Genomic DNA, 12516 nt, shown 5'->3' on the forward strand with positions numbered 1-12516 from the left:
ATCCAAAACGAATATATGCGTTGTTGTATTTTTGGTTCTCGCAATATATTCTTGTTTTCTTTTAGAATATAAACAATAAAAGTAAACTGCTCTTTCATATCTAACGTGAGTGTGTGTGTGTGTGTGTGTGTGTGTGTGTGTGTGTGTGTGTGTGTGTGTGTGTGTGTGTGTGTGTGTGTGTGTGTGTGTGTGTGTGTCCGACGTTGACATTTGACACAATAAATTCCAAAATGTGATAAAGGCGTCATGAATAGTTGGGGGTTTATTGTTGCTCAGTCGTCGTCCACGCAAAGAAAGGTGGAGACAGCAGGACACACAGCAGGAACATCATGCTACCAAAGTATGAAATTTGTACAAAAATACTTTACAACATTGTCCGTGTTCCTGAAACAAAAGTCGTTGGTTCACTTATTTGTTGTTTGGTTGGTGAAGCTACATGGAAGCCAACTCTCTTTTTTCCAATGGCAGTGCAATGCGCGTGTGTGCACGCGCAAAAACCTGGAAGGTTGCGCACCCGCAATACACGCGTACAAACACAGCGTGTGCGTGCGTGCGTGTGTGTGTGTATGGCTTAATGGCACGCATTCCTGAAGCCACGCCCCAAACGCCCCTCGGCTCCTTTCTATTGGTGGAAATGGTCAATTCTAACTTTTTTTTTTAAGTTAGCTCAGCCGTGCTAGACTAGCCCTGTGTTAGCCTTGTGCTAAGTATCTTGTTAGCCACAAGCTAGCTGTGTGTGCTCTGTTTGCTAGCCACTAGTGGGCGCTGTGCTTCAAACAACTGAATGGCTAACTCAAGTCAAATAGAACAATCAATCAATCAATCAATCAATCAATCAATCAATCAATCAATCAATCAATCAATCGCAAGCAAACGACATCCAATCACAAGCCTTCCCTCTCGAGCACAGAGCAGCATTTGTGTGTGTTTTTTTTGGAGGCTTCTGCAAATGTCGACTTCCTAAAGAGGCAAGAGAGCTAGCAGCTAAATGTTGACGTCACGCACGTGTCACAGCATGTTTTCTAAAATGTCAAACCACAGTGACGACGAGGACTCGACCTTTGTTTTGTTTTTTTGACATTGTGAGGTCCAGTCGTCACGGAAACAAACAAACAAACAAACAAACAGAGAAAAGTGACAACAGTCAATCAAAACACACGATTAGCATAATTGATCACAGTTACTGGAGGGAGGGGCGGGGTCATGCTAGTCGGCGTGAGTGTGTGTGCTCGGGAGAACCAATCAGAGTCAGGTGTCGTTATTGAATGATAGGCTTCAGACAGCCTAGTGAGGGGCGGGGTTAACAGGTTTTAGGGAAGCCTGGTTGGCCAGACGACGATACACACACACGCTCACACTCACACACACAGTGTGGCCAGTCAACGTGTATAATCTTTTTTTTTTTTTTTTTTTTTTTTCAATTGAAACTGCTCAGTGTCTGTCAGTGTCATCAGAATAATCACTATGTGTGTAATGCTATGTTGTTTTCTTTTTTTCACACTTTCCTCCACGGCACACAAGTCCAACTGCCATATAGATGCCCCAAGTACTTTGGATCAATAGAAATCCGTCCATCCGCCCTTGGTCGCCAAGAGGTCAGAAATAGTGACCCATCCTCAGTCTTTGTGCCGCTGCTGTGCTTCTGTTTTCTGGCGCACCGATAGATTGCCTCCTCCAAGGTTGAGGGTGCACTTGGGTCAGGAACAGTTTGGGAGACCAGGAACGGCCTCGGTGTCAGTGCTGTGCTGAAGACCGCATGGGATTTCAATTTGCAGGGGTAAGGTTAGGATTGGGGACAAGAAAGTGGTCAGGATTCGGACCCGGATCGGGATTTGAAGGGTTCGGGATCAGTAGTGAGACGAATAGCAGGATTTCAAGTGGAATCAGGCTCGGTAGTGGTATCAAGGGTTCGAGGGAGATCAGGATCAGTAGTGCGATGAGGACCGAGATCGGGATCAGTAGGGGCCTCCAAATCAGGAATGCGCTCCGAGTGGGATCAGAATCCAGATCAGGGCGGAGGACCAGGAAGTGTGCGTGTGTGTGCTTTCAGGCTGCCTCAGCAGGTCCAAGTTCAGAGGTCGTGTGTAGCACCAAGGGGCGTTGAGTCACTATACAGAAGTGTTGGTGACTAGCCCCACCCCCAGGCCGGCCCCCAGCCCGTCCCCAGGTTTCTTCCACTTGATTGGCGCGCCGTCCTCGCCCGCGTCCTCACGCGCTTCCTTTTGGTAAGCGGTCGGCTGAGGGGCGTGGCTATTGTCTGTGCCTTCCGTATGATTGGTCAGCGGGTTGGCAGAGGAGGCGGGGTTTCGGCTGATGACCAGATCCAAGCGGTTCGACGACTCGGCGATGAGCGGAACGACCAGGCAGCAGTCAAAGTCTCGAGTGCGCACGTGGTTTATCTGAACACCAAAAAGACAAAGTATACGCTGGGTGTCCAGAGGGGACGAGACGCTGAGACGCTTACCTGTAGGAGGCGGTCGTACGCTTGCAGGCCTCCGCGCTCGGCCGGGCCGCCGTCGCGGATGTTGTTGACGTAAACGCCGCGATCGAGAACGCCGTCCGACACGCTGAAGCCAAAGTCCTCCGAGTCGGAAGACTTTTCCAGGGTCAGCTGCCACGCCACGCCACGCCGCGTCAACAAATGTGGTTTTTCACTTTTGCAATTGTCTGATTCAACCAGACACTGTGAAAAAGGAAAAAAAAAACAAAAAAAAAAAGTGCTGCGCCTTCACCTTGTGAAGCTCCACCGGCGTCTGATTGAGGATGTCGTTGACTTCCTGCCGCATCTTCTTCATGGCGAAGGCTCTGCGCTGGGGGTCGGAGGGCAAGGTGTTGGAGCGCGGGGTCACCTGGGGGTGTCGGAAGGAGTCAGGCGTGACACGGTCGTCGGTCGGGGTCGCTCACCTGGGGGCGGGTGTTGCTGCGTTCCTGGAAGCTGGCCTGGCGTCCCAGCGAGGTGCGCGAGGCGGGCGGCTCGTGATTCAGGCTGAGGGTGGAGCCGGACATGATGGTGGCCTGGAGACGAGCAGTGAATGGGCTACGTTTTGGTAGCGTGCGTGCGTGCGTGCGCAAAGTCGCCGGCATGCATTCACACGCCTGCCTGAATGTTATTTGGATGTCAGCCAATGCCATTCCAACGGTCACTTAAGTATCAGAAAGATGAGCGTTCAAAAAGACACAACGTGTCCCGTGTTAGCGGGCACCCGCCAGAAGGCGGCAAGGAAAGAAAACGAGGATTCGCGGAAGTGAGGAAGAGATACCCTAGTGAGGAGCTCCGTCTCCTTTTCTGGCTCCTGGAAAAAAACAAGTCCTCTTTTTTTCCAACCTCTAAAAAGCTGTTCATTGGTCAGAAGACTTGACAAAGTCCCGCCCCATCTGGCGAGTGTTTAATTGCGTGTGTGTGTGTGTGTGTGTACCTCCAGTTCTCTGAGGATTCCGCTCTGTCCGCACGTCTCCAGATCCTCCAGAGCCTGAGACCAGAAGTTCTCCTCCTGATCCGGTTCTGTCCCGTCATGACCCACCGTGAACCTGCAAGCAATCCCCACAGGTCAGTCGCTATGTCGCTTAGCTCCCATTGCTTTCAATGAGGAGAGCTGACATGCTAGCTCAGCTGGCCCAGCTCACCCGCCGAGCGTGACGTGTTCCCAGTCGTCGTTGAGGCCCGACAGGTCCGGCAGCGGATTGGCTCTCCGGCGAGAGGAGGCGGGCGATTGGCTGTTGCCCGTCTTGGCGTTGCGCCACTCGTGGAAGGTGAAGGGCGACGACTGGAAGGAAGGAGCTGAAAGCACGCGGGACGCGTCACGGCTAGATGGCAACGCGCCGGGCGCCGTCCAGTCCAGACACCTACTCGGGCTGCCGAAGCCGGCGTCCGCGTTGGACCCGTCCCAGGACTCCACGGCGCTGTCGACGGAGGGCAGCGTGCCGAACAACCTCTGAGCCGAAGGGGGGGGCGCCGTGAGAGGCGACTCCTCTACCCCCTCGCCGTCGTGGTTCTCCTGGCCCGGGCACGACTTGGGACTGGACACTGCCCAGACGCAAAGGCACGCACGCACGCTGAGCTTTCGGCGGCGCCCCGAACGGTACGGTACGGTGCGGCCAGGCGAGGACGTACCTTCGCCGTGTTTCTTGATCTTGAGCGTGACGGTCTCCCCCGCCTGCTGGAGGAGGGTGATGGCCTCGCTCAGGGGTTTGCCCTTCAGGCTGCTGCTGTTGATGGCCAGGATGCGGTCGCCCACGTGGATGGCGCCCGTCCTGCCGGCGCACACGCCTCTTAGAGCACACACACACACACACGCGTCCAAGGTGCCTCGAGCCGGCCGGCGGTATCTTTTGCCCACCTCTCGGCCAGGCCTCCCTTGGTGAGCGAGGAGATGATGATGGGGTCGAAAGGCTCCTCTGTGCCGGAGATGGTGATGCCCAGGGGCCCTCCGTAGCGCTGCAGCTCCACCGTGTAGATGATGCTCCCCGACACCTCCTGCTCGTCTGCGAGGTCAGGCGTACGTAGGCGTTGGCCGGCGCTCGGCTAAGGCGCCGCTCGCCGGCCGTGGCTTACCGGAGTTGTCCTCGTCTTTGCGTATCTTGAGCTTGACCAGCTCTTCGCACTGCCGCAGGATCTGCACGGCCTCTTCCATGGAGCAGGTCTCCACGCGGATGTTGTCGATGGCCAGCAGCTTGTCTCCCAGCTCCAGCGTGCCCGTCCTCCAAAAGACAAAGGTCGGGGTAGGCTCGGCGTTCCCCATCACGTGCCGGTTGGCCGGCCGGCCGGCCGGCGTGTCACCTGTGAGCCACGCTGCCCTTCTTGATGTCTGAGATGATGAGAGGGTCCCCCGCTTTCCTGTTGGACGGCGCTGCAACGCAACAACATAGGTCGGCCGACGAGGTTGGCTCCAACGTGGCGCTGGAAGTAACTCACAGCTGATGGTGATTCCCAGTTCCACTCCCGGTTTCTTGGGCAGCTTCACGTGGAAGGTTCCGGAGGACGGGATGACCGATTCTGCGCCACGCAAAGCGGTTGTCATTTCATACGGAGCGCGGAAGCCGCGTGTGCGTGCGCGCGCGTGCGTGCAGGCATACCGGCCACGTCAAACTCAATCTCCAGCGTGAGTTGCGCAGTGATGGAGGAGTCTCGGAGCAGCTGATTGGTTTCTTCCAAAGTGGAGTCTTCTGTGGGAACTCCATTGATGGACAAGATCCTGTCGCCGATCTGCAGGATACCGCACCTGCGAGCGCGGACGGCACGCGTGAGCCCGGTGTGGCGGCCGCTCGCGCGTCAAAAGCGCCAACCTCTCAGCGGGACTGTCGGGGTCGATGTAAGCGATGAGCGGCGGCGAGGAGAGCGTCTCGGTGGCAAAGACGCCGCCCTGCAGCTGGAGCCCGAAGCCCATGACGCCGTCGCCCAGCAAGGTCACCTCGGTGGTCTCGGTGTGGACCACCTGGCCGGCCAGACCCACCGTGCTGGACGCCAGGGACACTGAGGGAGGGAGAAAGGGAGGGAGCACATTCCAAGGTGACTGACAGCCGTGTCATCATCGCAAAAAGACCCCCGTGAAACGCCCCGGGCGCCGTGTTAGCGGTTAGTGAGCAAACGTTTCTCCGCCGAGCCGAGCCGAAGCAAAGTTGTTCCTCACGGGAGCTCTTGAAGTCCTTCTTTTTCTGCTTTTTCCTCATGAGCGTGCCCCGCGGACTGGTGGGATACGCGTTCCTGGGAATGCTCATGTTGAGGGACGACAGACTGTACGCCGACATGGAGCCCGGCGAAAACGTGTGGCCCAGCGCTGCAAACACAGCCGAGCGAGCGCGCGTCAAGGTGAGCCGGCTCGCTCGCACGCACGCACGCACGCATGCACGCACGTACAGCCGCTCACGGGCGCGCACGCGGCGCAAGGAGAGCGAGCGGCGGACGTACACGCGTTGTTTGTATGGCGGTTGTGCGACCTGCCGCCCGATTGGTCAGGATGGTACGTGTTGTAGTGGTAAGGGGGGAGGATGGGTGCGGAGGTTCCGGTCTCCCAGGGGAGGGGGCGGGGAGAACGCTGCACCTTGACTGCACACACGCATGCACGCACATGCACACACACACACACACACACATGCGGGCGAGCGTTGAGGTTAAAACGGGAGGAGCGAGCCAGCGAGCGGGCGGGCGGCACGGGTACGTGCCCAGACGCCACCTTGCTGCGGCGCGTTGAGGGCCGGGCGGGCCTGATGCTGCGGCAGGATCTCCAAGCGCACGTTGTGGCAGGAAGCGGAAAGCAGCTGCGTGGCCTCGGCCAGGGAGCAGAACTCCATGGATTTGCCGTCCACTGACAGGATGTGATCGCCCGCGTGGAGGGCGCCGCACCTGCGAGCACGCGCAGGCGTCAACGTCCGCTGGGATTTCCGCCGCGCGCGCGCCCTTAAAGGTCACCTGTCGGCGATGCTGGCCGCTTTAACTTTGTCGATGACGATGACCTGCTTGCTGCAGAACATGGACGAGGACAGAGCCACGCCCAGGCTGGAGCCCGTCGCCTTGGCAACCTCCACCAGCAGAGGACCCGAAGCCGAAGACACGGAGTCTAAACGCAGAGGAGCGAAGGTTAGGTGTGTGTGTGTGTGTGGTGCGCACGTGTGTGTGCGCGCGTGCGTGCGAGCGCTGACCCATGACGGAGACGTCGTACTCCAGCAGCATGGTGGCTTCCTGTCCGCTCTGCTTCAGGACGCTCATGGCCTCCGCCAGCGTGTTGCCGTGGAGACGGATGCCGTCGATGCTCAGCAGACGGTCGCCAGGTTTGACGCTGCCCTCCCTACACACGTCGACGGGTGAGCCTGGCAAAATCACCACAGCCGTGTCCTGGCTCGCTCACCTGTCAGCTGGTCCTCCCGGGCGTACGGTCGCTATGACGATGGGTCGACACTTGTTCCTGTCTTCACTGGCTCCGCCTACACGACGCACGGTTCTGTCACTAATTGGACGCACGCACGCTCGACGCTGCCCCCCCCCCCCCACTCACCTCTGATGACGAATCCAAAGCTGTTCCCTTCCTTGTGCAGCGTCACCTCCACCGTCTTGAACATGACACCCGAACCCTGCACGGCTGCGAGGGGACACGTCAAAGTCACGTGAGGGTCGGGCCGCGGCGACGGACGAGAGGCGGCGCGGACGTACAGACGGGCGGCAGCTCGTATTCCACCTCCAGCAGCACGCGCTCGCCCACGTTCTTCAGCAGGCCGATGATCTCGTCGTGGCGAAACTTGGCCAAGTTGATGCCGTTGACGGAGCGGATGTAGTCGCCCACGTTCAGCTGGTCGCTCCTGAGCAGGTCGGGCGACTTTACGGCGTGAAGCCGGCCGGCCGGCGGGCGGGCGGACGGAGCGGAGCGCCTTCCTACCTGGCGGCGATCCCTCCCTGCCTCAAGTTGGACACCCGCGGCTTTCCGTCCTTGTCGATGCCTCCCGACACGGTCAACCCCAGCGTGGTGCCCTCCTTCTTCATCAGCTCCACCAGCGTGCAACCCCGGAACTCATCTGGGGACGCCAAACGTCACGTGAGCGAGCGAGAGGCGGGGCGGGGCGAGGCGGGGACCGAGCGCCAGCCTTACCCGGGATGCTCTGCCTCCTGACGGCCAGCGCGCCGTCCGACGGACGCGAGCCCGCCGACTGTTTGGTGTACGGACCTTCATCTGCGAGCACAACACACAAACGCGTGAGGAAGACGACGAAGGAAGGCTGAAACGTCGGAGGAGAGGAAGATGATGAGGATGGATGGATGGATGGATGCATGGATGGGGAGCTACCTTCCCACCAATCCCACAACACACACAAAGTGCACGTGATGACACCAGCACTAGTCTTCCTGACATCATGAATTTTACATCTCTCTCTCGCTCACCCTCTCTCTCTCTCTCTCTCACACGCGCACAGGAACGCTCTTCCCCCCCCCCCCCTCCCTCTCTCCCTTCCTTCACAGGATTGTCAATCAGTGATCAATTTCCAGTAAAGGTTGCGTTCATCTCAGTCATTCTCCGCGCGCTACCTTTATTCACCCTGCGCAGGATCTGACATCGGCATTTGAACGACACGGCGATCATGATGAAGTCGCCGCTCGCTCGGCCAGCGCCATGCACACGGAACCGCCGCCGCCGCAACCCTCTCCTCTCCTTTGCTCCTAATCGTCCCGATGCGCCTCTTCCTCTCGCTTTTCCGTCCTTCGGCCGCCGCCAGCCCAGCCGAGCGCCTCTACGCAGACGCCATCATGTAGATGAGCAAGAGGATGACGAGGGAGGAAGAGGGAGAGGGGAGGGGGAGGGCGCTGCAGATGTGGAGCGCCGCCATGAAATGAGGATGAGGGGAGGGAGGGAGGAGGCGGAGGCTGAGCTGATGGCGCCATGACGATAAAGAGGGAGGGAGGAAGGGGGTGGATGCTCGTCATTGGGGAATGGAGGAAGTGCACAAACATCACAAGATGAGAGACACCAAAAGCGCGCCCGCCGGCCCTTTAAATGACCTCACGGCCACCGCAAAGGAAGCCTTCGGGTACCTTGGCCACTTTGGCTCAATGTCGACGTCGCTTACTTAGGCGCACACTTCTTTTCGTTTCAATCCCCCTTAAATCAACCTTCACACGCATCTCACACGATGCCATGCCCGCTTTACACACTTCACGATGATGATGTCATCACCAGGGGGAAAGCTGGGCCACGGACGCAACGGCGCCGCACGATTGGCTGCAACTGCGGGAAAGGGGCGTGACCTAGCCCCACATGTAGGTCAGTGTTCCAGATGCACATTATGCGGGATTAATTTCACTCTGTGCATGCGTGTCAAATGACGTGATTATTATTATCTTTCTACAGATTCCAAAGAGTTTCCCAACAACATTGGTGAGTGTTACCACTCGGCTCATGCCCAACACGTCGGGGATTTTTGTGCGGTAGGCCCCAAAAATATTCATCATCCATCACATCGCAAACAAGTTGACAGCGTACACGCGTGTAACGAGATGATCAAAATGCCCGCTCGCTGCCGCTACGCCTGTTACCACGGCAACAAGCTGATGAATAATTGAAGGGAGTGAGCGACCCTGCGAGTACAAAGAGCAATTTTTAGATACGCACGCACACAGGCGAGCCTTCTAAATTGCTGAGTTCAAGTGAAGCCCCAAAAAAGAAAATCTTACAAGAATGTGGCGTTCAAGTACAATGGGAACTGTTTTGAGCGAGAATGCGCTCCGGACATTCCACCGACTGCAGACCGGTGGCAACATGTCAGACGGCCACCGGCACACTTAGTGCTTGGTGCTTAGCGCTAATAGCGGGGCGCGAACAGGAAGCGGATGACGGCCGACCGACCCACCGACACCGCGCCGCTCGCAGAGCCTGCGTACTGCAAACAAGTCCTTGCTTCTAAAAAAAAAAAAAAAAAAAGTTCTTGAGCGCCCGCCAGCGCTTTTGTGCTAAGACTTAAGACGCTTTGGCAGCCAGTCAGTGTGTCAAAGTTGTGCTTTTTTGCAATTGCTGTGCTGCAGCAAGGCTTGTCATTACCCACAAAGCATCTGGCGGGACTCCCCCTCACCTGCGTGCTCTTCAATTATACATCAACGCATTGTGTACACGTATCAACAGGGTGTGTGTGTGTGTGTGTGTGTGTGCGCGTGTTGTGGAACCAACATGAGGTGAGGCCTGTTTGTGATGAATTTGTGTCTGCTTCTGTCAATGTGTGTGTGTCTGGTCTGAGTGTGCATTCATGTGTGTATGTCTGCGATGTATGGGACTATTTGTGTGTGCGTTTGAGCGCAGGTGTGCCACTCACGTAGCAGGCGCGCGTGGTACTTGCTGGTGTAGAAGTAGACGTCGTCGTATCCTTCCTGGTAGTCGTCGTCGGCGCGGTACCTCCTCCTGCGCCTCCTTTGGAGCAGGCGCAGGAGAGCCAGGAAGCGCTCCATCCTCACCGGGGGGGCTAACGCACGCACGCACGCACCCGGCTATCACACGGCTAGTGGCGAGCGTCGCAAACGGCAAGCATCGTCCCGCACAAAGAAAGTCAGCTCAGGTTTCCTCTCAAACATGCGCACGCGCGCACACACACACCTTTGGATGGCACACGCACTCTTTGTAGCTTCGCCTCCTCTGCAGCTTCCTCGTGTCCCGCTTCAGCCAATCACAGCGCTCGCTGCGTACACACACACACACACATTCGCAGTGTGTGTGTGTGTGTGTGTGTGTGAATGTGCACTTGAAGAGTCAGCAGTCATGACTTTTCTTCTCTCCTTCCTTCCTTGCATCCTCCCCTCATTTATCCCTCCATCCTTTGCACCATTCATTCCTCTTTTTATGACACACTCACTCGCTCACACACACGCATACTCGATTCTGCCGAGGGGGAGGGGCGGGGCGAGGCGGTCTCCATTCAGTCGAGGAATGACAGAGATTTCCACAAAGGGCAGGAGGAAGGAAGCAAAGGCCTACACGCCACGCATAAGGACTACAGTTCCCACAATGCAACTGGGCCGCTTCCGATCAATCAAAGAGTCGCCCATCTCGAAAAGCCTATCAGCGTAATGTCATCGAAACTGAAGGCGGAAACGCTGATGAGTGAAGGCATGTTGCCATGTTGGCTTTGGACAAAAGTAGTGCAGCGGAACATCGGCTACCACCATCAAGCCTGCCTGCCTGGTACAAGCTGCTCGGGTGGGATGAATGTAGTCCATCAGAATCAAGCGCCTTGTGGGGGAGACAACGCCGCCACGTGCGAGGCGGCGTGCGAGCCGGGCTGAACCGACGGCGCCCTCTTGTGGTCGCGAGCGACCGATGAAAAGACGCCAAAAAATGCCACAAAGCCAAGACGGATGTCGTTTCCCTGAAATCCTCTTTGGAGAAAGGAGAGCGAGAGCTGGCTGCTAAAAATGACAAAAGTGTCCTCATTTGCAAGGCGCTCATTTGCATATGGCTTGCGGGCCCGCCCGGCGCTCGGCCGCCATTGGCTGCCTGGCTGAGCGCGCGTCTAATCGCATTCTCCACACACGCCGGCTTATCCTGCCGCTCCCCCGCACGGGCGCTCTCAGACCACGCGGCGTGCGTGCGTGCGTGCGTGCGTCAAGATCATCGATATTGTCCTCACGTTTGTCGTCAGCGTGATGGCTGACCAAAAGGGGCGGGAGAGCGCCGTCAGCTGAGACGTGCGTCGGGGCGCACGTGACCAAGGCCGAGGTGTTCGCTTCGTGCACGTCTGACCTTCATTGCGCGCCAAAAGAAAACGGCCCAATCCAATGGAGTCGAGAATGTCCACGTTTGTGTTTGCCGCAGTGTGGCGCCCACTACTGCCGAGGAGGTCTTACTCCATGCCAAATTGGTTTTTGCATGAAGCATCGCTGATGGCTGGCATTCCTAAATTCCACAAGAAAAAATTGGCAGAACGCTGAGAGGAAGTTCGGCGACATCTCGATGAAAGCAGAAATGCCAAACAGGTGCGCCCTCACACACACCCATTGGTGCATCATGTGTGTGTGTGTGTGTGTGCGCACGCTGGGGGAATTCAAGCAGAAAATGACATGATGTTAGTTTGATGCCAGCAGCTCGGCCGGGGCTCCACCTGGATGCTGCCCAGGGCTGACGTCTTGACTGACTGACTGTGTGTGTGTGTGTGTAACAAATTGAGGAGAAAAGTTGCACTACAGGACAACAAATGTTGTCCTGTTTGACCGTCATTCTTCACGCACGTCAGCATTTCATTGTCAGCCGTGATGATGATGATGATGATGACGCACTTTCTTGCAAAATGTGTCGCACGCGGAAAAAAACACACAGGTTAGCTTGACTAATCCAGAGGACGAGAATGAGCACTTGTGACATCAGCACCTCTTAAAAGGACACGCGCGCGTGCACGTAGGCCAGAAATGTTGCATGATGTCACACTGTCACACTGTCTGCTGTCTCCAAAAAAATGGAACATTTCAAACATTGTTCCTACTTCAGAACTCAGTCGCGTCTGGACGTCAAGTGCAGTAATACTACAGTACGTATGTGGTTGTCAATCAAATGCTTCCAAGTCGAGTCACGCAGTGCACTGACGCCAGTAGTAATTTAACTGTCGCGTTAATATTTGAGCGTGCACAAGTCTTTTCCTTTCTAGTAATTCTCTCTTTTGTCTATTTTTAGCCATTCCTACTGGAGAGTTATTTTCAAACACAGAAGATGATAAAAATAAATCTTCATCATCAGTGATGTGTATGGAAATAAATGTGCAAATGATGACCAATCGCTACCGATTTCAGTGTGTGTGTGTGTGTGTGTGGGGGGGGGGGGGGGGGGGGGCGTCTTTCCGGCGCCCTCAGACCGCTTTTAGCGCTCCTGCCCGGGCCACGCAGGAGGCCAACAGCCGGGCAGGTCAGCAGGTGGGCGGGCCTCCTAGCTAAACTAACCTGCTAGCTTTACCTGCTGACTCCACCTACGTCACGTAACATACCTGAGGCCACGTCAACAGACGTCACGTTACGTCACGTCAAGATCTGCCGGTGCGCCACACGGGAATGCGCACACGCAC

General features: G+C 56.6%; 1 protein-coding gene across 2 annotated transcripts; it reads right to left on the reverse strand.

Moving 5' to 3' along the window:
• Nucleotides 1–236: 236 nt before the first annotated feature.
• grip1 (glutamate receptor interacting protein 1) lies at nt 237–10950 on the reverse strand. Of its 2 annotated transcripts, XM_085901704.1 has the most exons (25): nt 9787–10950; nt 7578–7658; nt 7368–7503; nt 7145–7290; nt 6990–7073; nt 6843–6918; nt 6637–6782; nt 6407–6554; nt 6171–6340; nt 5906–6043; nt 5628–5774; nt 5284–5470; nt 5074–5219; nt 4913–4993; nt 4778–4847; nt 4553–4698; nt 4338–4482; nt 4112–4251; nt 3848–4024; nt 3625–3778; nt 3417–3528; nt 2905–3015; nt 2733–2849; nt 2465–2611; nt 237–2399 (listed from the first exon to the last, which is right to left on the reverse strand). In XM_085901704.1, exons 1-25 carry the CDS (start codon nt 9917–9919, stop codon nt 2109–2111), a joined length of 3429 nt encoding a protein of 1142 aa, XP_085757830.1. In that variant the 5' UTR covers nt 9920–10950; the 3' UTR covers nt 237–2108. The 2 variants fall into 2 exon arrangements, with proteins under 2 accessions (XP_085757830.1, XP_085757831.1); XM_085901705.1 differs by lacking the exons at nt 7368–7503; nt 7578–7658; nt 9787–10950 and having other exon boundaries at nt 6990–7065; nt 7145–7188.
• Nucleotides 10951–12516: the final 1566 nt, after the last annotated feature.

This window comes from Syngnathus leptorhynchus, chromosome 21 (genome assembly GCF_054491065.1).
Source record: "Syngnathus leptorhynchus isolate UIUO chromosome 21, UIUO_Slep, whole genome shotgun sequence".
Lineage (NCBI taxonomy): Eukaryota > Metazoa > Chordata > Actinopteri > Syngnathiformes > Syngnathidae > Syngnathus > Syngnathus leptorhynchus.